The 24,401-nt window shown below is 43.7% G+C and overlaps 4 protein-coding genes across 5 annotated transcripts; 3 read left to right on the forward strand and 1 right to left on the reverse strand.

Moving 5' to 3' along the window:
• The first annotated feature begins 6,284 nt into the window (after positions 1-6,284).
• Positions 6,285-6,818, forward strand: LOC128713977 (B9 domain-containing protein 2). The gene has a single exon (XM_053808852.1). The coding sequence runs from the start codon at positions 6,285-6,287 to the stop codon at positions 6,816-6,818; it is 534 nt and encodes a 177-aa protein (XP_053664827.1).
• Positions 6,819-6,825: 7 nt separating this feature from the next.
• On the forward strand, positions 6,826-9,170 carry LOC128713978 (tectonic). Its single transcript, XM_053808853.1, has 4 exons — positions 6,826-7,236; positions 7,312-7,500; positions 7,564-7,726; positions 7,801-9,170. Exons 1-4 carry the CDS (start codon positions 6,826-6,828, stop codon positions 9,168-9,170), a joined length of 2,133 nt encoding a protein of 710 aa, XP_053664828.1.
• Positions 9,171-9,853: 683 nt separating this feature from the next.
• On the reverse strand, positions 9,854-12,258 carry LOC128713313 (uncharacterized). Its single transcript, XM_053808174.1, has 3 exons — positions 11,202-12,258; positions 10,834-11,067; positions 9,854-10,770 (listed from the first exon to the last, which is right to left on the reverse strand). Exons 1-3 carry the CDS (start codon positions 12,256-12,258, stop codon positions 9,854-9,856), a joined length of 2,208 nt encoding a protein of 735 aa, XP_053664149.1.
• Positions 12,259-17,391: 5,133 nt separating this feature from the next.
• LOC128713409 (ras-related protein Rac1) lies at positions 17,392-23,522 on the forward strand. Of its 2 annotated transcripts, XM_053808268.1 has the most exons (2): positions 17,392-17,956; positions 23,491-23,522. In XM_053808268.1, the coding sequence occupies exons 1-2, from the start codon at positions 17,392-17,394 to the stop codon at positions 23,520-23,522; spliced, it is 597 nt and encodes a 198-aa protein (XP_053664243.1). The 2 variants fall into 2 exon arrangements, with proteins under 2 accessions (XP_053664243.1, XP_053664244.1); XM_053808269.1 differs by lacking the exon at positions 23,491-23,522 and having other exon boundaries at positions 17,392-17,989.
• Positions 23,523-24,401: the final 879 nt, after the last annotated feature.

Below are 24,401 nucleotides of genomic sequence, written 5' to 3' on the forward strand. Positions count from 1 at the left end.
GGGAGGGTATGTTCCAATGGACGAGCGAAGGTTTTTTTTAACACTTCGGTCCAGAAGATTTTTGCACCAAGCATCGGAATTGGCTTCTTGGGATCAATGCTATCAATGGCTTGAAGTGTTAAATCTGAACATACCTGAAAGGGCTACCCAAGGAGCCCATTGGAATTTTGTGCACCGGGTGTCGGTAGTGGAAGCTTGGAGCCCATTGCTATTGGCCCGATCGCAGACTCCAACAAGAGGTTGTAGACGTCCAAGCGTCTAAAAGGGGAGAACTGTGCATCTTGTATCGGCACTGGAAATAGTGCGCCAGTGCTATTGGCTTGAACGCAGATTTCTAATGGTTGGTTTTTCAGGAGCTTTCCATCAAGCGGGAAAGGACCGTGGAACGGTATGAATCTGCAGGAATGTCTTGTGCTCTTCCTAAATCAGTATCATACCTGACCACGATGGTCCTTGCAAAATCCTTGCACGAGGATCATTGAGCGAGCGATCATGGAACGGACCATTAAACGGGAGGGAGATTGGGAACCTCCATACTCCTGTGTCATATGGTCTTAGTACAAAGGTCCACAACATTGGAGCAAGCGACCATGGAACGGATCATTAATCAGGAGGGGTGATCTTAGTACATAGGTCCATGATATTCTTACACCGGCCATCGGCATTGGCTTCTTGGGATCAATGCTTTGGGTCAGGAGGAGCGTAAGAACTCAAGGTGGAAAAACGGGCTACCAAGGAGCCCATTGGAATTTTGTGCACCGGGTGTCGGTAGTGGAAGCTTGGAGCCCATTGCTATTGGCCCGATCGCAGACTCCAACAAGAGGTTGTAGACGTCCAAGCGTCTAAAAGGGGAACTGTGCATCTTGTATCGGCACTGGAAATAGTGCGCCAGTGCTATTGGCTTGAACGCAGATTTCTAATGGTTGGTTTTTCAGGAGCTTTCCATCAAGCGGGAAAGGACCGTGGAACGGTATGAATCTGCAGGAATGTCTTGTGCTCTTCCTAAATCAGTATCATACCTGACCACGATGGTCCTTGCAAAATCCTTGCACGAGGATCATTGAGCGAGCGATCATGGAACGGACCATTAAACGGGAGGGAGATTGGGAACCTCTATACTCCTGTGTCATATGGTGTTAGTACAAAGGTCCACAACATTGGAGCAAGCGACCATGGAACGGATCATTAATCAGGAGGGGTGATCTTAGTACATAGGTCCATGATATTCTTACACCGGCCATCGGCATTGGCTTCTTGGGATCAATGCTTTGGGTCAGGAGGAGCGTAAGAACTCAAGGTGGAAAAACGGGCTACCAAGGAGCCGAGCCCAGAGGGAGTGCTGTGCACCGGGCATCGGTGATGGAAGCTTGGAGCCATTGCTATTGGCCCGAACGCGTAGGCTTTCATAGGTGAAGAAGTGGACGTCCAAGTGTCCACGACGGGAGAGGTGTGCATCGTGCTACAACAATACTAAACCAGGTCAATAGTATTGTATAAGCTCTTATCTTGGGTCTCGAACTCATGTGTTTCAAACGCCTGGAAAATCGTGCTATTTAGTACGAGAAAAATAACATAAAAAAAAAACAAAAAAAGAAGGTGTGGGAGATAATCAAACATTGGGGAGGGTATGTTCCAATGGACGAGCGAAGGTTTTTTTTAACACTTCGGTCCAGAAGATTTTTGCACCAAGCATCGGAATTGGCTTCTTGGGATCAATGCTATCAATGGCTTGAAGTGTTAAATCTGAACATACCTGAAAGGGCTACCCAAGGAGCCCATTGGAATTTTGTGCACCGGGTGTCGGTAGTGGAAGCTTGGAGCCCATTGCTATTGGCCCGATCGCAGACTCCAACAAGAGGTTGTAGACGTCCAAGCGTCTAAAAGGGGAACTGTGCATCTTGTATCGGCACTGGAAATAGTGCGCCAGTGCTATTGGCTTGAACGCAGATTTCTAATGGTTGGTTTTTCAGGAGCTTTCCATCAAGCGGGAAAGGACCGTGGAACGGTATGAATCTGCAGGAATGTCTTGTGCTCTTCCTAAATCAGTATCATACCTGACCACGATGGTCCTTGCAAAATCCTTGCACGAGGATCATTGAGCGAGCGATCATGGAACGGACCATTAAACGGGAGGGAGATTGGGAACCTCCATACTCCTGTGTCATATGGTCTTAGTACAAAGGTCCACAACATTGGAGCAAGCGACCATGGAACGGATCATTAATCAGGAGGGGTGATCTTAGTACATAGGTCCATGATATTCTTACACCGGGCATCGGCATTGGCTTCTTGGGGCCAATGCTTTGGGTCAGGAGGAGCGTAAGAACTCAAGGTGGAAAAACGGGCTACCAAGGAGCCGAGCCCAGAGGGAGTGCTGTGCACCGGGCATCGGTGATGGAAGCTTGGAGCCATTGCTATTGGCCCGAACGCGTAGGCTTTCATAGGTGAAGAAGTGGACGTCCAAGTGTCCACGACGGGAGAGGTGTGCATCGTGCTACAACAATACTAAACCAGGTCAATAGTATTGTATAAGCTCTTATCTTGGGTCTCGAACTCATGTGTTTCAAACGCCTGGAAAATCGTGCTATTTAGTACGAGAAAAATAACATAAAAAATACAAAAAAAGAAGGTGTGGGAGTTAATCATGCAATTTGAGTAATTTTTCAATGGATGAATTACACGGAAAACACTTCGGTTCAGAAAATGTTGTTGCAAGAGATATCAAGGAAGGTTAATGAGGAATAAACGATTACGCAACGGTTATTATCAACCAAGGAGCAAGATTGGGAGGAGGGATTCTCCCAACTCTAGCGACATCGATGTTAGTACAAAAGGCAAATCATATCCGTCTCATGTATTGGAGTGTTGGAACCAATGCTATGGGTCTGGATCGCGAAATTGAAGAGAGGAAATTGAGCTCTCCAACAGCTCAAAAGAATCTCATGAAATGAGCATAGGTAGTGGAAGCTTGGAGCCACTGCCATTGGCTATGCATTATATTATGGACGTCCAAGCGTCCTGTGCTATTATGGTATCCTATGTTGCAATGCAGATGCTCAGACGCTTGCATTTGCAACAGAGGAAAATGGGCAATCCTACTACGCAGTTCACTTTTCTATATATATCCCCCTATATATATAAAACAGAAGTTATCGAAGAAGATCGAAGAAGAAGATAACAGAAGTCGTTATCAAAATAAAAATCGTTATCAAATTCAATTTAGTTTCTGACCGTGCTTTACCATGGGCAATTTGTAAAAAAAAGTTCGCTTCAGAAGTGAAAAGAGTGGTTGTATATTGAGCATCCTTAAATCTGTTAAGTAATTCCCCAAAAAGGATATTAGTATCGTGGCGAATTGTTTCAAAAGATATCTTCAAAACGTTTGCTACTACCAACTGCAAAGAGTATTTAGAATTTCCCACATTTTTGTCACAATTCAACAAGCAAGTTTTTGTCCGTCTTTGATTCTTAATCGTATCTTAGTTTATGTTCACTTGTTGTGTCCTAAAATAGCTTTCATTAAATCAACACAAAAAAAGACATTTTTTAAGTACAAAAACACATTATACAAAGGATATCAATTAGTATGAAATAATAAAAGAACAACAAATCACCAGAATCAGATGTCAGAATGCTAAATATGAAAAACAAATATGTTCGTTCAAGATTATACAACACCACTGATAAATGGCAGGAATTATACAACATGAAAAGCAATCCCGGAGCATGTAACAGTAACATTACGATACTATCATGAATCTTAGTGAAGATGTAGGAGAACTAGGGTTATGAGGAATACGATAGATAAAATGCGTATCTATAGATCGTCTGCTACAGACAGAGAGGTTACTCCTCCATTTCAAAGAAAAAGTACACGTTTCGGGGAGAAAAGAACCGTCTATCTTGATGACCGCGAGTAACGGTAAGTGAAATATTGTCCACATTCATGTACAGTGCCGGTTCTGCTTTAGATCTATATCTAACTTCCTTTTTTACACTGTTCGCTACAGGGAAACCTAAAGATTCGGTTAATGTTTGGCAAATGAATCATCAAATAAGAGTCTTTAACGTACGCCACAAGAGCAAGACCGGACATCGCAATGAAATGCAACATATGTGACATGGGTACATTCAGTTGAGATCAGTTGCGGGTGAATGCTCATGAAGAAGTAAACGTGTTTCGCTGGACGAAGGATGGAATCGCGAATACGCTGAAGAGGTGCTAAAAGATAACAAGTAGTGCGACACTAATGATCTCACAGATACATCGGATTGATATATGAAACCCATGAAGGGAAAAAGAATTGGAAAATCATTGTATCACGGATATCGAGACAACAGCACGCGCAGACATTTCCTGTGGAAGTCGAAACCTATACAGGGTCCCAGGAAAGCATCACGTTATCGCGGAACAGAAGTAGAAGCTCACGCTTACTGCAGCACCTTTCGATCAGGATTCAGTATTCAGCACAAATCATCCAGTATTAGTTGAATCCGTTGAAAATGATTCGGAAATGTGAACATGGAAATTCTTCACGGCAAACGACATGGAAATATTCTTCACCGCAAACAACATCCTACTACCCGTAGCAGCATTTATCCTTCAAGATTGCTGCACATTTCAATTGATGTACCCGTGGAGCTATGTTGCAAATGGCATGATGGATAGCGTTGGTCTGCTCCGATGTAGGAAACCCAGATAAGCACGGTAAGGGTGTACAGCATTATATTTTTCAAGCCATCATCAAACTAATCATAGTCCTTGCTGTTATTCTCCTAGGTTAATTTATTCTACTCAGAGTTGGAAAACAGTTAACGAAACGAAATCTTTCACGCATTGGAGTAAATAACTATTAGGTAAAGCTCTTGAACCTCATACTTTTCCCTGTGACTCAGTACTAACGTTTATCTTCTTTCATTCAACAGATCAACTCGAGTACAAATGAATTTGATCTGTTACCCATCATCTCAAGAAACAACAACAGCAGGTATCAACTACAAGTATCCAAGCGGCTGAATATGTTAAAGCGTTTCAAGTTACGGTTATTCTGTAGTTGATAAACGAAGGGCTGGTTTACAAATGACTCTGTTGCCAATATGCTTTACTTGAAATGGAAACAGAAGATAACAATTTTGTCAAAAGAGGTTTTTGAAGAAACGTATTTTTTAAATGAAATGTGAGGAACGCGAGGAAAACTGTGCGTTCGGGTGTTCTGAAGTGCAACGATCTTTTAAGTACGCCAAAATAGCAGGGATTAGTTACGGTTTTGAATTACGAGAATTTGAAGCAAGAGAGCTTAGGACCTCAGCTTTTTCAAGTATGTATTTTGTCAGTTGCCAGAGTTATATAATAAACATGCGCGAAAAATTTTATCAAAATGGACTTGTCAATTCACCTTATTAAAATGTAACGTTTTATTTCTCTCCAAACTCGTTAGAACCTTTGGTGGATCGTCGTTCATCTGGCTGGCCGTACTTTCGCTTTATCTTTCTTGAATGTAGTGTTTATCTCCACCTGAATGATCCTTACGATCTTTGTTCCTCATCGAGTGTTCGGCAATCTGGGGGCGTGTGTGTTTATTTATTTGCTTGTTGTGCACTGTTTAGTGTATCTTCTGTCTTCTATGCGAATCCATTAGTATACACAATTTCACTCAATACATAAGAATGGCGCGGTCTTTTGCATCTTACAGGCAGCCAACAAACTCTGTGACCTGTTTTTACCAATAAAAGCAATTACATTTCCTGGGATAGCAAAAATTGTGTGAATGTTGTGTTACAGTGGATTGAGTTAGTAAACGTGGTTAAGGCCTGAATTCTTGTACACGCCCGAACTAAAGGTGAGCCGTTGAGAATCTAACCGAAATAATTGGGTATAGAATTCCTCTTGATCGAGTATTTCAGGAGTCAGTGAGACTACAGTTCGGTTCGTGATGCTGTCAATTATATGGTTATAAAAGCTTTGATCCCAATTGAATCGCCAATGGTATCTAACATTAGTTAAGACATTCCAGAATTTTGCCCATGGCACTATCAATTGGTCACTAATAGAACCATACAGCAATATAACAAAAAAAAAACAGTTGTAATTCTTACTTCCTTGACATTTGTCGATGGTTGCCATAGTGATCCGAATGTTTGCTCCAATGCCTAGCAACGGCAAAGCAAACCCAAACGAACGCATTTGGTGTGTTGCGCGTTATTCAGGGTGCAGGTTCTATTCTAAAATTGTTTTAAATCCCACAAGAATTCTGCAAGGATTCCCTTCGAACAATGTGCGCCTGATGGCGGAACTGCACATAATCGGTGAACTTAAGACGGCGGTCGACTTTGAGGAACCCAACCTGTTCTGTCGCTGGAGCGTCCAGTACGGCTCGAACTGGAAAGCAATCGAGGGTCACACCGAAGGACAGTCCTGCTGCAGCACATCTCGTATAGAGCAGCGGTCTGATCTCTGTACACCGATCGATCTGCATCTGGTGACTCGCGGGCTGCAAGGTTGGCCCAAGCTGCACGTGGAAGTGTACGCGGTGAACGCCCTCCAGCACTACTGGCCCGTCGGGTACGGGTTCGCCTTTGTGCCGGTGCGTCCCGGACAGCATCGGGTGCGAATAGCCACGTGGAAAGTTTCATCTGCTCGTATCACCGATACGGTGCGGGAGAAGTTCCACACGGGTGGGTTTTCGCTTGCCAAGAGTGACATAGCGTTCACGGGCATAGAGCGGTACAAACTATTAACCAAGACAGCCGGTTCGGTCGAACTGGATTTGATGCTGATATTTAAGAACTTTGCGGATTATGGTGTCGAACTGCATTAATTTGAACATGGCCTGTAGGCTTTTGTGGCTTGGGATAATTTTAATCACACCGTGTATTGAAGGAGGCGAACGAAATGTACAGCATTTCGTGAAGATAGATGTGGCAAAGATTAACGTCAAGAATACGACAGATACGATCGGGAATGTTAGCTCAACAACAACACTTACCAGCGAACCAGTTACGGAGACATCTACCAAATCCTCCATGACCGAAGGTAGTACAACCAGTGTTTCTTCTACGACAACTAGCAAGACAACTGCAACGGAAGCAACTGTTACTGCGGAAAGTACCGCGGCAACTGTTGCTTCTGGAGCAACGCCTACTATGGATTCGACAGATGTTTCGTACCCATTGCTGAAAACAGGACGTGCTGCAAAGTTGGTTCCAAAAGGATACTACTGCCGATGTGATCTAATGGTGATGGTTGCATACTTGCAGCTTCCCTGTAAATCAAAGAGATACTAACCGCATGTTTTAATTTACTTTCACCAGATTAACGCGTGTGATGTAAATTGTTGCTGTGATATTGATTGTAATGCGGTCATCTTACGTACGTATAATTGCGATCAGGAGCAACTACACACGGACGAGTACCATCACGGTGAAGGATTGCAATCGTGCCGGGTGCAAGGTGGATTGTTTTGTCTCGTTGAACCCATCTACGAGGAAGGAGATGATAGTGTGCGTTAGCACCAACAGAGTTGTCTGAGCGTCTAATATACATTTCTTATGTTTCCATTTTAGTACTATAACCCAGGACGACTTCCCTCTGCGACCCGACGAAAATGGAAGGAAGTGTTTCCGTTAGCCAATCCCGCTTCATCGGAAGATATGCGGTTCGATTACTACCGAGTAGATGACGTCATGTACGTCTACAACGAAACAAGCGAACTGGTCCAATTGTTTGGTAGAACGACACAATTCCATACGCGATCCTCAATTTTTTGGTTTGCCTGATGAAGAGTGTTTGTTTACTTTCAGCGCTTCCCACCACACTCACCGGTACGGTGTGCCATGTCGAACAACCTGTACGCTTCCTGCAAGACCGCACTACCCTTTGTCAACGAACGGTGGATGAGTTGGGCGAGTATAATCGAGCCATTCTTCGGCAAGCATCCTCATCGGTACGGTTCTTTCGTACACCCAAAAAGTCCACCGTTATGGAGCACTACTGTGTGGAGGATGGTGATTGTCTGAATGCTACTATTTCCATTTGCTATTACACTGCTGGAGATGGTTGGAACTGTACGCTGGGTGCTAACATGACTGATGGAGCTGTCTCTGTGGATGAAACTATCGAGGAAGATCCTGGCACGATTTGCCGAGAGCTTGAGATTTTGTTTACCCACAACCATACAAACCTTCAGCAGGTGCATATGAAGCTCCTGTGCACACCTGCTTACGCGGACCGAAACTCAAACGGAGAGCTTTGGATGGAAACAGTGTGGCAACGTATCAACGTTAAGTTTATCGTCCCGTCGGTTCCTTCGAAAGTGAATTTAACACGCGCTATCAGCGGTAATATAGGCTATCTCGTCGGGAAACCATTGATTGTGTCCCATCTAGAGCTTGGTGCTAACGGAACTATTCCCCCGGTGGAAGCTCCTACGGAGAATCCACCAAAGCGCATGCTAGCTTACTTTACCAACGGAACACGCTTACCGGACGCTTCATTTCGTCTACGCATCCCAATCAGTCGTAGGAATCGTTGTGTTTTGACCGAAGATCACCACAGAACGGTCGACTTTGGAACGGATGTGTTTCACCGGTGTAACTACATTCCGCCCAATCTTATGAACCAAACGGGCGGTAGCATTCAAAATTATACCAAATTTTGTCAGGATCTTCAGACGGCACTGAACGCACAGCTGCTACACGGCATTTATTCGGACATTTCTTCGATGGGTGGAGCACGATATGATTATCTGAATCTGTACGTTTCAAAGTATGGTAACCCGATCAATCGTACCACCGAATGGGTGCGGGTGCGTTCCACCAACTTCATCCTCGAAGCGGAACCCGGATCCGAATCGTCGCCCAACACCGACAGTTACTTTACCTGCAGCAATATGCTTATCAATGTGGGTTATCGGTACTATTACGCCCGAACACGCGTTCGTGACGTTCGGCATCAGGCGATCGTTCATGATGCTGAGATCGTTTTTGGACCGCGTGTTAATCTACGCTTCCGGTTGGATGAAGAGATCCGGGTGCCGCTCTTTATACAGGTTCAATTTTTCGACTTAACGTCATCCTCGGTAGCGGTGACGAGGCTTAGCGTGTTTGTGATTCTTTTCGGTGTGGTGTTTACGTTCTTACTACAAAGGAGAACTTCCAAGGGATATTTGTGAACAGGCAGCCAACATGATGTTGGACGTTAAAAGACTTTTAAGCTTGATTAGTTGTAAGTAAAGTGTGGCCGATAAGCGTGACCAGAGTGAAGTATTAATAAATAAAAAATAAATTTCTGACCAATACCGAATACTACTCATTTCGACTTGCACAATATAATCAGGTGCCGAAATCTGTCTGCCAAGCGGACCATTCAGTGAGAGTGCTAAGGCAAGATGAAGTTTTAGTCGATAAGCTATGGGTCTCTAGAATTTAGAAATACTCACATGGTAGTCTTGACACAAACAAAGCAAAATCCACGGTTTAATACAATTAAAAATTATTTTATTATTATGCTACTTGCAGCATTACACCAATTCCGCTAATCCCAATTATAAAGCGTCACTAGTTACGCTATAAGCGGAGTCTTAATGAAACAAATCCTTCCATATTAAGTTAACGTAAATCCTATAAATCATTCCAAAAAGAAAAATCTGAATTAGTTGATGTAATCGTGGCAAGCTTTTTAAAAGAAATCTTACATAATCAGAAAACTCACTGAACTCCCATACCAGTTTTGTCTAAATTAACTGTGTAATGGTTTACTACAATGACTCTTGGCGAATTGGGTCGTTTGGTGGAGGCAGTTTTTGTTGCGTCATGGTTTGAATGCGTGTGTGCGATGATCGTACTGAGCTTACGTTCATTCGGTCAGTGCCATTGTACGTGCAACACTCTGATATTCGGTTCGTGCTACATAGCAACCGGTCATTACACGCTTGCCGCTGTAAGCCATCCGTCCATGTAACACACGCCAATTGTCAATGAACAACACGGTGCCCGGTGTAAGCTGAAACTTCCACTGGGCCTCCTCCCGGTTCAACTCTCCGGCGAGCTGCCGATAATCGGCATAAAACTGTGGTACTCTTTCAGGTGCCAGTGTGCGCAACGGAGCTCGATCGTACGGATTGAAGCGAATCTGTTCGACTGCACTGGATAGTGCCGGATGTCTTCGTATGACCGGTGCCACATAACGATGGTGCTTGTCCTCTTCGATGTATTCGGCCTCGAGCGGATACTCACACAGCCGCTCGTAGGCAGCCGAATCGGTCTCACGAAGCTTTTCCGCCGCACGAAACCCATCGACCAGTATCGTCTCGCCGCCCTGCCCATTGAACTGAATGCAATGTAATACCTGCAGACCGGCCGCATCACTAAAGTACGTATTGTCCGTGTGCGGGCCGAGAAACCCGTTCGTGTAAGCCGTGTCACTGTGATCCATCTTGCTTTCGCTGAACGTCCACATGTCACCGAATAGTGTCCGTTGCACGGGGAAGATACGCTTGACTGCCATCTCGGTACTTTGCTGATTTGGTGGGACTTTGGTAATGAAGGCAAATCCGTACTTTATCAGACTACTCACGACCTGCCGCACGACGGTATCTTCACAGAGCAGATCGTTTAGCGTGACACGTGCGTATCCGGGTGAGCTGGCAGTGATCAACGTACGATCCCATAAAACAAGCTGCGCACGATGTTCTTCCAGTCGTTTCTGAAAGCTGTTCGCGTGATTGTCAAACACGACGTTCAGATCATACGACGATCGATGTCCATCTAGCCCTAGAGTGTTTATTAGAGAATGGAATTAGATCGAAGCCTTGGATGAACCCACCGTGTACTTACAGATGATATTGATCTTTTCATCGCAAATTTCACACGACGCAGGCTGTATGTCCAGCGGTAAATCGAGAATGGAGGTAGCCCGTTGAAATGTGGCCACATTGTAGCAATCCTCACATTGACAGTGATCTCGCAACCAAACATAACTAACCGATACGGATTCGTCCGTATTTACGTTCCGTACGGTAAGGAATTGGTTCTTGTCCAATGCTGCGTCCGGGCTGTCCGAGTTCATTGCTGTAAGTAAGATCAAGTCACGATTATTGCAGCACTAAAATTACCATTTATAAGTTACAAAATTAGCGCATGGCTCGTGCTTTTTCTGATAACGAATCGCAAACGCAGCCACGGTCAAAGTCCGACACGCTAACCTTTATCACGTTCGATGGCGTCCTCCTCGTCTAATCGTAACAGGCGCTCGTCAAGACACAGTGCACCACCCTCGTCCTGCAATTTGCGCTGTAATCGTTGTAAATTGTCTGGTGTACATTCGAGCAGGGCTAGTACTTTCGTGCTGGTCGGTGGACTCTTTACATCCTTCTCGTCCTGCTCTCCTCCATCATCCTGCTCCGGTGGCTTATCAACCGGCGTCGACATATCATCCGTTTGCGTCATCGCGTTTGTAAGGGAACTACTTTTACGCTCCACCATTAACGATGGCATCTTGACCCGTTTCAACACCAGGGATCCTTTATCAGTGCTAGATAATCCAGTCAGTGGGACAACGTTGATCGGTGGTTTCATAATCGCCGACCGTCTGAGCACGTTATTCGTCTCGGTTGGGGAATTTTTTGGCTTCGGTTCCTCCAGGCTGCCGTTTGGCGATTGTATAGAGATGGACCGTTTAGAGAAGATTCGTTTCAATGCCGGGGGTGGTGTTCGGGGTGTGGGGGTAATCTTTGGCACGTTGGACGTCGGGGATTCGTTCTTGGGTAACATCAACGGGTCTCCCGCGAAAGGCTCTTTGATTACATCGTTCAACTCTTGGCTCACTGTTGATGATTTTCTTAGACTTTCCAATATCTTCTCTCCCATTTTCGGGACTCCTTCGGGCAATTGTCGCTCCCCCGCTAGCTCCTGTTTTGCTACTTCCAGGAATGGATGTACGGGAACAATTCCAACCCGGTTCGGTGGCGGCAAATCACGGTTCAGTCCTTCCGGATCGTTCAACGCGACGAGATTAATGGACGGTACGGCCGTTACATTAATACTGCGGGACGCTTTATTTTTGTAGTCCGTGTCACGGAAATGACGCGAACAGATGTAGTACCGTTTCCGAATGATGTCAATCGGTAGGCCGATGAAGCTGTCGATACCCAACACCCGACGCCACTGTTCCGCCCGTTCATTGTCCGAGGGAAACTTGTGTACAAGGGGAAACTTTTCATCCTTACAGCAAGGCACACAGCAGGAGCGCAGTTTGCTCATACTCTTTTCCTGTCCCTACCAATCTCAAACGAGGCGATCCAGGACGTTGTCCTTCAGCACAATAACAATGTTTCCCGCCGTCCAAACAAGCTTGTTTCGTTCGTTTATGTTGTCATCTGTTTGTTGACGGAAGGTGCTTCTGGATACGCTAGAAGGGATGATAGTTTTAATGAAATACTTCAGCTTAACAACCAAAACGCATGTCATGCATTTACTATTATAACAATGTAGCTTTTTTCTGCAAAGGACAACACTAAAATAATCACAAACAAAATCACCAGCAGCAGTTTTTCTTTAACACAAAGTCCAAATCACGTTTCATTACTGCTCTATCCAAGTTTATCCCACGAATCTCTTCCAAACCGACGATGTATGTTTTCTTTTTATGAACGCATTTCGTAAACACATGGGAAATCTGTGCACAAAATTTTGTATTTTCGGCTTTCTGATTTGAATACGTTGCAAGATAGTTTTACTGCTTGAATTATGCTTCAAGCAAGAAAAAATAATATAGCAACTGTCAGCTGCCTTCAGCCTTGAATCACCACTTGGGTAAACACTGGAAGAGTAGACGTGCGTGGACAAAATTTTAATGCTAAATGTTTTCTATTTTTATTTTCTGATTATGATTAGGAAGACTGGGGTTTCTTTGCATGGAATGACGAACATACACATTTAGGTAAAAACATACTCAACAAATTGGAAATTTGGTGAATGTTAGGTAAAAATTTCAAAAATCATTCGTGTTTAAAAATTCCACCCGTATGTCCGCGCAGTTGACCAAACAGTCGCCCATTGTGAGTGGATGATTGATGAAGAAGAGAAAAAAGCTATCAAACTTCCAACATTTGTGTGTGGCTGTGGAATTACTGGCCGCAATAGGCAGAAAGCGGGTGTTAGCGAAAGAGATTCAGTAGCGACCGGAATACATTTCCATCCCGCAGCAGCACAAAAACACGGTACCCACATTTATCAACGAGGTGCGTGCAGATGAGAGTGTGTATTTTGCGTATACGTGTGCATATTTGGTGTATGTGTGTGCAGGGAATAGATAACGCGCCGCGACCACCCGAGACCCGTATGTGCATATTTCTTTGCCCCCGTGTCATATGCTAGTAGCAGGGAAAGCTATGCAGGAGGTGTAAAAAGCGGTTGGTTCATCTATATTCTGCCTAATCGTAATGATTAGCTGCTAGGGTGGTGTTTAACGTAATCAGCGCGTACACGCAATAAGTGTGGTAACGGTGTCCGCGACCCTCCACCAGCATACTCCCCCACAGGACGGTGGATTGTGTGGGAAAAGAAAAGTGAGTTTTCCTTCCATCGAAGGAAACAAAACGAGAAGAGCAAGAAAAACTACCAACGGAGCGCCTGTTAGTGGGTGGGGACGATAGCGGTCGGTGCTGGGATGCGTGGAGATTGACCAAAGTGAAACAACGTAATCCTCCATCGCTCCGTGTACGGCTGTATTACTTCGTATCTCAGTTATCTGGTCCACCAAGAAAAGAAAAAAAAGTGACATAAGAAAAACGGAAAAAGTGCAAGAAAACACTCACACAACATTGATTTGTCAAAGCAATTTGCGAAAATCTTTTCGCAACGCGTGCTAAATTCCTTTCTTCTGGTCACAAATGATCTCGATCGGTACGATCTAGCGCGTCCTCCGATCGGTTCCCGTGTCCCTGGATGGCCTTCCTGCTCTAACCCACGCACCAAGTTCCGGTCCGTCAAGGTCTTACTGTAGCTCTTCCTTTCCCACACGCCCTTATTCTACTGGTGGTGGTGCGGTGGATGTCGGCGACAGTGGCAGCAGCAACTGTCAGTGTGTGTATATATTTTTTTAGCGAACATCAGCTCTCGAATGGAATGATCTCGGTTGCTGTGGTTGTTGGAACGAGAATGATGATTTAACGCATTGGGGTGCCCGAGAAGCACCAGTGTCACACCTGCCATCCACACTGACTCCCACAGATGAATGGCCTTCGAATGACGGCACACAAAACGACCATCTGACACAAACCCTCGATTTTGGGTTGATGTTGGTCGGAAAATCGCAACCGAGTGCGTTTGTCTCTCGCGTGTACGTATGTGGAATTTTCTTCCAAATCTAGTGTGCCAAGATGTTGCAGTGAGGTAAAGCTGACTTCCCCGTGATCATTCGCAACCAGCCGTCAAAATACGCGCGTAGTCGCGCATTCGTATGTGTTTGTGTGGGTTAGATACGAGTGTGTGTGCTTTTTATTGTTGGATCTTTCTTCTACCCTTCCCGAGGGCGATGCGTGTGTGTATTTCAATCGATGACGTCGATGCATGGTTGAGTCAGCATTGCAATCGGAAACGGGTGGCAGGAGAAATGGAAAGGAAACGCTGCCAGGAAAAGTGTAATTTTGTTTCCATTGAACTTTTTTTCATTTTGCTTGTAGCCAGCAGTGCTATCGTCGTTGTCTTGTCTGTAAGCACCATCGTTGCAATGATCGAAACCACCAACGCGGTAAAGCAAAAGCTCGAGCTCTATGTTTTGTGTCGATCAACATTGATTTTGCGATCGTGCTCACCGTAACTACATCGTAAACCTGCACGGAAGTAGTTGCAATGGGAAAGTTGCGGGGTAAAAAAAACGTCCCGCAAATCACCGCAAATCCGTCCACGCCCTGTAAATGTCTGTAACGATCTGATTATGCGGAACCCATAAAACGCGCGCACTGTATGTGTCATCGCGGCAAAACGTGCCCGAGGGCAATGGATTAAAATGTGGTGGTAAACACGCTGGAAGGAGGAAAACATGACCAACACATCGTCCGTGGACTGCACATGGAGAGCCAACAATTATGATTCACCACGACCAGAGGAGAAAGACCCACAAGGTTGAATAATTTGATTTTGATCAAGTTACTACAATCCATCCGAGGAAACTCGCGAGCGCGCGCATGAGGAGACAATTGGCTACGAAAGGATTATTTGTTAGCCGGTCATTGATCGATACTGTGTCGTACACGAAGGGGAAGGAATAACATCATAGTCGAGAAGACGAATGCCCTCCATTATCACCATCGCTGCCCTCAGCCAGTCGCTGAGTGTCCGGACCCTTTTGTTACCGGAAAATAACAAACCCAGGAAGTTATACCCTCGCGGCAAAAGACCTGCTGCACCGGGTGAAAGTGGCACTAATTTTCATCAATTGATCAATCTCATCATATGGGCATCACTTGGTTCAATGCTACGTTCCCAGGGCCACGCGAAGATGAATGGCTCTTTCCACTAATTTGGCCATGCTTTTGTCATCCATTCATTCGTTCGTTGATACGGCAACCCTTTCTAAAGATGTCAAACGGAAAGTAGCGAAACTAAATTCTACGACGAAGAAACTGCAAAATTCACACAGATTTCAGGGCGGGAGCACAGATTTTCCTGAAAAGAGTGGGAGAAAGAGACAGAAAAACCGCCCAATTCATTCAATTGCTGTTGCTACCTTTCATCTGTTTCTAAACGTTTGCTATGTTTACTTTGACCTACCAGTGCCGTCATCACTGCGTTGTTTATACACCAAATGGGTAGTGCTCTATTTTTGGGGCCTAGCTTGCGAATTATGGAAACCGAAAGGAGTGATAGTATTCCATACATAACGGGAAAAACGGGAATCCCATACATAAAAACGGGAAAACGAAATGGGGCGGCCTGTGGCGTATTGGTAGCGGTGTCGGTCTTCACAACTCAGGAACGGTCCAAAATCTCCCGTAGCAAGGACTGACTATCCAGCTGGTGGTAAAATTAAGTCTAGTAAGCCAGAAATGCCACGCATGACGTAGAATAAGTTGCGCCAAGAAAGAGAGAGAAAAACGGGAATAAGGCTTGAACCAGGGTTGCTCTCCTTATTTAAGCATGCATGCAATCCCCGATAGGTTAGGGCATAAGTCCGGCATCCTCAACATGTGTCACATCCATTTTATCGTACCTGCCTTGGCCACCGTCTGGATGTCTGATCCGTCAAATAGCTCAGCTAGCTCGTGATTCATTCTTCTGGCGGCAAAAATGGCGAGAACGTTGGCAGAAGACCCATATCGTCCAAGACTCTTGATCATAGAGGACCACCGCACGTATCGACCGACAACCGGAGGCATAACTCCTCTACTACCCTAATATCGTCACCGTCAACTGATACTCTGCTCTTCAGGTGGATCCTATGACCAGTGTGGGGTATACGCTAGGAACACCGTTGCAGATTTACGATTTCGTCGATCGACGTGAACTCGGTCTATGGTATTTTAGGACGCTTTGAAATTAATAGTTGGAACGTGGGGATCTGGAGCTCCCGACATTTTTGGAGAATCTGAATTGTACGACGATATTTGCAAAAGTTTGCTTACAATTTCAGAGGTAGATTGTATAGCAAATACCGTCTAAAGACCTTCTTGACCGTTTTGATAGGAAGAAAAACCCTTGGACGCGCCATGTGTATCGCAAAATGGGTTGTGCTTTCTTATCTATCGGTTTCGACAGTTGATATCAGCGAAAAAATCTTTCGTCTCGGTGTGGATGCGTGCGTGTGAGTTTCGTGATTATAAAATTGATGAACAGTAAAAAAATGAACGGTTATCACCTCGTTCAAAACCTTCTCAGTGGAGGAAAATATTTTGCCGTGGAGATTTTGTGTGGCGCGTTGTGATGATTATGCGAAAGAATTTGTGGAACCATATTTTGCTCTACCGGTCTTAGTGAAAATGATAAACGTTTTACCCAGAACTTTGGCGCGTGTGTGTTTAAACGGACATTGTAATGAATGTTGTGAAGAAAAAGCACGAAAAGGTCACGTATATTGAAGCTCACGATAGTCTTATAAACGGAAGGGATTGCACTGCCAACTTCGATCAAACAATTCTACACTAAAACATTAATTAAACGCCCGTGTTTGAACCGTCTAACTTACTTGTTTGTTTTGGTCTCTTTTCAGGTGCTGCATGTGATCAGGCGGAAAGTTGACAACAACAATAAGGCACGGCGTACGCTTTCATCTTCCCGCACGGTTGTGTAAAGGCAAAACGCACACACACACGCACACTGCCAACGTGTTGTTTTCACACCCAGTGAAAAGCCACAAACCACAGACGACCGGCCCCCAACAACAGCAGCAGCAACATGCAAGCGATCAAATGTGTTGTCGTCGGTGACGGTGCCGTCGGTAAGACGTGCCTGCTGATCAGCTACACAACGAACGCATTTCCCGGCGAGTACATCCCGACCGTGTTCGATAACTACTCAGCGAACGTGATGGTCGATGGCAAACCGATCAATCTCGGCCTGTGGGATACGGCCGGTCAGGAGGATTACGATCGACTTCGGCCTCTGTCCTACCCACAGACGGACGTATTTCTTATCTGCTTTTCGCTCGTCAATCCGGCCTCGTTCGAGAACGTGCGGGCAAAATGGTACCCGGAGGTTCGCCATCACTGTCCGAACATACCGATCATACTGGTCGGGACGAAGCTCGATCTGCGGGATGACAAAAACACGGTGGACAAGCTGCGTGACAAGAAGCTGTCGCCGATCACGTACCCGCAAGGGTTGGCAATGGCAAAGGAGATTGGCGCGGTCAAGTACCTCGAGTGTTCCGCACTGACGCAGAAGGGCCTGAAAACGGTGTTCGATGAAGCGATCCGGGCGGTCCTCTGTCCGATGATACCGCCGAAGAAGAAACCCAAGTGTAACATCCTCTAAAGCTTGTTTGGTTTATTTTCTTTTTAAAAACGCAAAACAAAACAAACAAAAGAATACAATCGCGCTTTTGCCTAGCTCTCCTCTCCCTTACCCTTCTGTGGCCACCTCTCCGCTCCTGCACCCCCTGCGGATGGTTGTGGGTGCGTATGAAGAAAGTTCTTCCAAATGGCACATTCATCCCTGTTCCTGTGTTCCCTCCATCCACCAGCATCTCCTCTCTTTCTCTCTCTCCCAGTAAAACGAAACGAAGGGAAAAAGAAAATAACAAAAAAGCGAGTAAAAGAAGCGCAGGACACAACACACACGCGTGGGAAGATATCATACATTCAGCGCAATCAGAACCCTCTTCCAGAGACACGCACATAATCGGCAAAGATGTTTTCACCAGCCCAATATCCAGATGCAAATGAATGCTCGTTCTGGTTCCTGCAGCAGAAGGCACGAAGCGTTGCACTTCAATTGGAACGAAGCGATTGGAGCAAAAAGAAAACTCTGCAATGGTTAGAAAACATCTTCCACGCCAAAAAAAGCCATCTATGCGGAAGCGAAAAAAGAAGACTACAAAACGGTCGAAAGAATGCATTCACAGTGCAACGATCCCATCATCGAGCCATCGTTCGTTCACACGTCATTTCCCCACCACGGTCATGCTCATATTATCGTCTCTATCATAGAACATATGGTTGGCGCCCATCGGCCGGGAGCGGCATGACCTTCTCATATGTCCTGTTCAGTTGGTTTTATTGAGTTTAGTTTTATTTTGTTAATACCATGTATTGGGTGGCACTGAAGTACTGAAGAGCAATTGGCGGTACTCCGGAACAGAACAAAGGAAGCACTATGTATGCAAACAACGCATTGTAAGAACGTGACAAACTATATTGCAGTAGATAACGCCGGAATAACATACCGAAACAGCGCAATAACTCAGCATTTAGCCGGTGTGCCGGTAGCAGCTCTTGATGATTTGGCGAATGGCGTCCCGCCTTCTTCATGGCCCATCGCACAAGATCCTCCCCTACCGCGCCGGGAGACGAATAGTGCACAACCGTATTGGTTGGTTTAGCTCAAAAGGTAATTAAAACTTACATCTTACCGATTAGCTGGTACACGCTTTAGCTCTGTAGCTATTGCTTTCTATTTTAAATTGTTAATTCGTTCGTTAGTGTTTCAATTATTGTTCATTTCGTTTTCGCGCACGCACACGCCTACAATCACAGTCCCATCCAAATCTGGGTCAGTGTGTGGGGTGCATCTTCAGCCATCGTAACGAATCTGCAAAACCCGCTTACAAACCAAGCTGGTCACGCGCTGGACTTGGTAGTGCTAAGGTGCTAGTTATTGGGAATGCTCACGGAACACACGAAATGTTTTTTTTCAAAAGCGTGCCTCAGATCGTTTGGACACACGGCTGTAGGCTTTTGGTGTTGGCTTTCTCCATTGTCTAAGCTTAGTGGAGTGTTCGTCCGCTGATCAGAGATTGAGTGCTGCGATAAGCTTTCGAGGGTTTTTCTACAATATGTGGTTGTTTTTTGGCGGACCTATGGATTTCGGCATTAGTCATAGGCCCAAGCGTAATATGTTTTTGCCTCTTTTGTTATCTTGAGGGTTTTGAGGGATTTTTTTTTATTTTTTGCCATTTGTAGATGTACATACAACTTGGATATTGCGCAAATTTGTCAACCAAGAGTATTTTTAGTATTTTTTAAGGAATGCGATAAAGGTGTAGATAAGTGATTCTGCTATTTTGGGGTTTATGCTTTAATTTACTCTTGCCTAATTTTTGTGCATTCTAATATTAATCCAAACTGTAACTATCATATTGCTGTATTTTCATTACTTTCGTTGCTTAAACCAATATTATTACTAGTAAACAATGTTTAATAATGTTTAACACTTTTCTCTTTTTCTTTGTTTCAGATGAACTTCAATGGATCAATCAACTTCCGATATACTTGTCCCGATTTGTTTTGCTAGTGAAAGGAAAAATGCTAAATTGTATTTTTTGATAACTACGGCAACAACCTGTACGGCACACGATATATATAGTTATATATAGCTCAGCAGATTAGAAAACAAAGTTGAAAGTTTCGCTTCAAATTTTACATGCGATATTTTAATGCACCTTTAAAGAAGAATATTGTGATTAAAGAAAGTTAGTTTTTGCTTTTGTTATTCAGTTTATTAAAATTAAGCTGAAATGTCAGAATTTCCATTCCCAGCAGATTGTGAAGGTTGGTTTTAATTCGTTGTTTAAGGAATATTTCATGCTTGGTGCGCCCTGTTTGGTTTAGCGTTTCATTGAACTATTGTACATACTTGGTACAACTAGGAATGAAGTACATTTCATGTTATTTTAATTGATATTTCCTTTTCTTTTACTTTGTGTAATTTTGTTCAATTTATGTTTGTAACACCTCACATTACAATTACTCGATAGGTTGGCTGTATGAGATCGTTTGTAATCTTATAAAAATGAATGCACTTGTGGCATGTATTTGGCGCTCTTCTTTGTTTCACTTCAGGAGGGGGAAAAGAGGAAAATTAAGATAAAATTGAACACACCTGTTAACGAATTCAAATGCCGTTTCACTGGGAGAAAGGGTTATGTGTGTGGGATGACAATGGAGAACCTTTTTTAAAAGGAGAGTTAGGAATCGGGCCGCTCTAGTACAGAATCAACATCGTGTGGTGTTAGATTTTAGTTGAAATGGGAGAAAGAAAATCCCCCGTAACAATTACACCAGCGAACGGTAACATGAAAATGCATATATACAAAAAAGAAGGAACAGGAGGAGGGTTGCAGAGATACAAACCTAAAATCAAACAAAACTATGTAAGATAGGTATGTGTATGTGTGCGCGCGAGCGCGTGTATGTGTGTAATGAACACACACAAATTTCGAGATTCAAACATTGACCGAACAAGCGAAAGGACAATGCATGCGTCTCTGCCATGCGTGTACGCATCCTGCGTATGTCTGTATGTATGTATGCGTGGTGATTGTTCTTTAGAAATAATGGCATGAAGCGTTGAAACATTACCGAATCGAATCACGATCATATGGAGGAAATCCTGCAGCATGGAATGTTATGCAACATCTCGGCTAAACTGTTGTGGTTTTGTTTCATATACGTACAGATGGCGGTCCAGTCCAGGCGTGTAATGAAAAGGCGTTTTGTTAAGTCATACTTTACGACCGCGATCTAATTGTCGAATGTTATCAGGGCATTTTCTTGCTAGCGTCTTGATCTTAACGGCTCTGCACGACAGCAGGCGATGATGGTGCCACTATTTCTTACTATCACGGAACAGTCATTCACTGAACATCGCTTTAGTGAAGGGTGAAATCAAAACCTTTCCGTAAAGGCTTCAGTTGCTTCCCCAATATGCCCATGCCAAAAAAAAAAAACGGTCATGGCCATAGGCAAACTTCCGAAAGGATAATTGATTATAACGCATCGGTTTTATATGTTCACTCTATCTTTCAACCCTCAATCGCCGTGTAAAAGTGTATAGATGTTTTGTTGTCCGGCTGCGAATGCGCTTTTTGTAATCGCTGTGTGTTTGTGTGTCTGTTCTGTGTGTTGTGCAAGCTCTGTTTGTGCATGCCGAAAACTTGGCGATAAAAGGTGCAACGCACAAAAACCCTGTGCTCTAACGCGCGTAAAACACAGAGAGAAAGGTAAAGAAATAGTGGCAAAAAAGTAAAAACATAAAGTAGAAAAAAGGAAACTCCTTTACCAAAATAGCTGTAAAAGTGCGATCGAAAAAAACAAACAAACACACACGCTAGTAAAAGCAAAATTTAAAACTGTGTAAAAGAAAAAAAAAGATATCCTTTTCGGGGTTCTGGGGTTTGCGATGGTTGATAAAAAATTGTAGCCAACAAACTCTATACCCTGACCCAGGAAGGGGGCACACACTGTTGCGGGGGTGCCAGAGAAGTCGAAGCAAAACGTTGTGGACACAAAACCGAGAGAGGAGTTTGGAGAGAAGAAAAAAAAGAACTTTATAACAAAGTGTAATGCATTAATATTAGGTAGGCTGAGATATATAGGCGTGCGCTTTTCCTGCGTTTTTGTTTTCAAAAAACTAACAGACGGGGAAAGTGTAGATTAATACAAGTGTGAGAAGAAAAGAAAAGAAACAAACAAACAAATAAACAGAACTTCTTCATTGCTCCCGCGTTGAATAGGTACAGATTTATACAAAACGCGGAAGAAGAAGATGAAGAAGGAAGAACCCACAGAACGAACATATACACCACACATATATTCCCAACACAACCAACTCACGACAAACAAACATACATTTTCACCACTCAGAATATGTAAGGGTGTCAAAAGATAAGCGATGTTTTAAAGCACGAGGAAACAAATTGGAACTCCTCGGCAGGAGGAGGTTGAGGAGATATCAACCCGGAGAAAAACAAATTGCTGTTAAACAATTAGAACATGTGAAGCTAACAAAATTTTACGCTGGTTCCGTACTTTCCAGCTCCACTGTTTTTTTCTTTTATTTTCTTCTTCTTTTCAGCAAAAGAAAGGAAACCGTAACATCGTGTAACGTTCTCAAAAATAAGAAAAACAAAACCAAAACAGATAGAACACGCGACGGGAGCAAACCTCCCGCCCCGAAAAATGGCAAAACGAAACGAAACACACTCACAAAAAAAAAACACATAAAATCGTCATACTAACAGCTAAAACGTTGTTGCAATCAGAAGAGAAACAAAAACAAAACAAATGAAGCAGATACCGAAAGAGAAGTAGAGGGAGGGTGCGCGTGGTTGCAGTTGAGAAACAGAAGAATTATTGATATAACACTTTTTAATAAGTAATGGATTATTATGATTATGATTATTATTATTATTATTGAGTAATTAATAAAACAAAGATAAAATACTAAAACAAAAACAAATAAACCGATGGTTTATTTAACCCCCGCTCTTAGATTGACCATCTCGCCCCGGTCGTTTGTTATCGTTTCAGGGAGAAAATTGGAGAAAATTTGCATTATTTTCTGTTTTTATTTTGTCTTTCGTTTTTGCTTTTAGTTATTTCAGCTTCTGTTCTTTACACACCTTCCCGTTTGAAAGGATGTAGCGCAACGTGACAAACCATTACTCATCGATGATCGCATCGTGTCGCCCATCATGAAATCATTTCCCCATCGCACATCATCAACCACCAACGGCATCGGATTAGCCTGGACATTCGTACAACTTGGCTTCATTTATCATTCACACACACACACGGGGCGCTTGACGGAGGGATGAAGATGAGTTTCTAGTAGACCAAACGCTTACGTCCCATAGAACCCATTGGGTTGTGACTCCGCTACCCATTGTGCTAAGTTACTTAACGCCACGACTCGGCCCTCTCGAATAGCGCCGTTGGAGAGAAAAGGATCTGCCAAGTAATTGTATGTTTATGTTTTGTCTGTTTTCTTTTCGATTTGTGCACCCACACATACCTACCGGCATTCACCAACTCACCAATTCATCCCGCCTGTTAGGCCAACCATTGTGGCGTTTGTTTTCGTACTAAGAAGCGATGCGGGAGGAATGGACGACACTCGGCCCAGTATGGAGGAATGGAAAAGGAACCTTCGGGACGCGGAAAGATTCAACGCAACATCAACTATCAACGCTGACATCAATATGGCACAATACCAAAACTAACTATGATACTGTATTATTCGCACTTTTAGGCGTGATTTATCCCTCTGTACTGTTCGACACCGTTTTTTCCGTGAAAACTAAATCTCTTACTAACTGTCTAAAACCATGCATGGCTAAAGGTATACACTCGACACTATAGGCATCTGTAGAAGTCTAAAAATTGGCTAAACAGCTTTATTTTAAATTTGTTCAAGTATTAGTATTTTAGTATCCTTGATAGTACATTGGTGGTTTATGTTTAGATTGTGTTGATCATGAGGTGGTATGTAATACCTCTTTTCACTAGTTTAAAGTCACCTGATGAAAGTTTGGAGAAATTGGACCAACTCATGTATTAATCCTGGTCACATCGTATACTACTAGCAAGTGATCCTAGAAAAAGATATTACATACCTTCAGGAGCTGCAAGTTCGAGACAAAATCGAATGGGAGTAAAATACATACAAAAATTTCAATGTTAATTATCTATAGTTACATTTAATACTCAATTTTTAATTAGCCATTTTGTTTGCTTTTTTTTAGTTGTCAAAAGGTGTCCAGCAATTTAAGCTGTGTTTTATCACACGAGCACACCTAGAAGAAATGAACGTCCATCAATTAAATGTTTCATGCAAAGTTCTTGTATTACTTACAATTTGTTTTGGATAAAAAAGGATTAACTCGGGAAGAAGTTGTCGTTTCACGAAAATGCCACTATATTTACTAATTATTTTGACTAATTTTACTTCTTTTCTATAAATAAGTT

This window comes from Anopheles marshallii, chromosome 3, assembly GCF_943734725.1.
Source record: "Anopheles marshallii chromosome 3, idAnoMarsDA_429_01, whole genome shotgun sequence".
Taxonomy (NCBI): Eukaryota; Metazoa; Arthropoda; class Insecta; order Diptera; family Culicidae; genus Anopheles; species Anopheles marshallii.

Bases quoted from the DNA above. Each gene is read 5' to 3' on its own strand.
- LOC128713977 (XM_053808852.1), top strand. From the start codon at position 6,285: ATGGCGGAACTGCACATAATCGGTGAACTTAAGACGGCGGTCGACTTT.
- LOC128713978 (XM_053808853.1), top strand. From the start codon at position 6,826: ATGGCCTGTAGGCTTTTGTGGCTTGGGATAATTTTAATCACACCGTGT. The intron at 7,237-7,311 runs GTGATGGTTGCA...TACTTTCACCAG, and splicing joins ACTGCCGATGTGATCTAATG to ATTAACGCGTGTGATGTAAA. The intron at 7,727-7,800 runs GTAGAACGACAC...GTTTACTTTCAG, and splicing joins CGAACTGGTCCAATTGTTTG to CGCTTCCCACCACACTCACC.
- LOC128713313 (XM_053808174.1), bottom strand. From the start codon at position 12,258: ATGAGCAAACTGCGCTCCTGCTGTGTGCCTTGCTGTAAGGATGAAAAG. The intron at 11,068-11,201 runs GTTAGCGTGTCG...TCTTACTTACAG, and splicing joins CGCCATCGAACGTGATAAAG to CAATGAACTCGGACAGCCCG. The intron at 10,771-10,833 runs GTAAGTACACGG...TAAACACTCTAG, and splicing joins TGAAAAGATCAATATCATCT to GGCTAGATGGACATCGATCG.
- LOC128713409 (XM_053808268.1), top strand. From the start codon at position 17,392: ATGCAAGCGATCAAATGTGTTGTCGTCGGTGACGGTGCCGTCGGTAAG. The intron at 17,957-23,490 runs GTAACATCCTCT...CCCGCCTGTTAG, and splicing joins GCCGAAGAAGAAACCCAAGT to GCCAACCATTGTGGCGTTTG.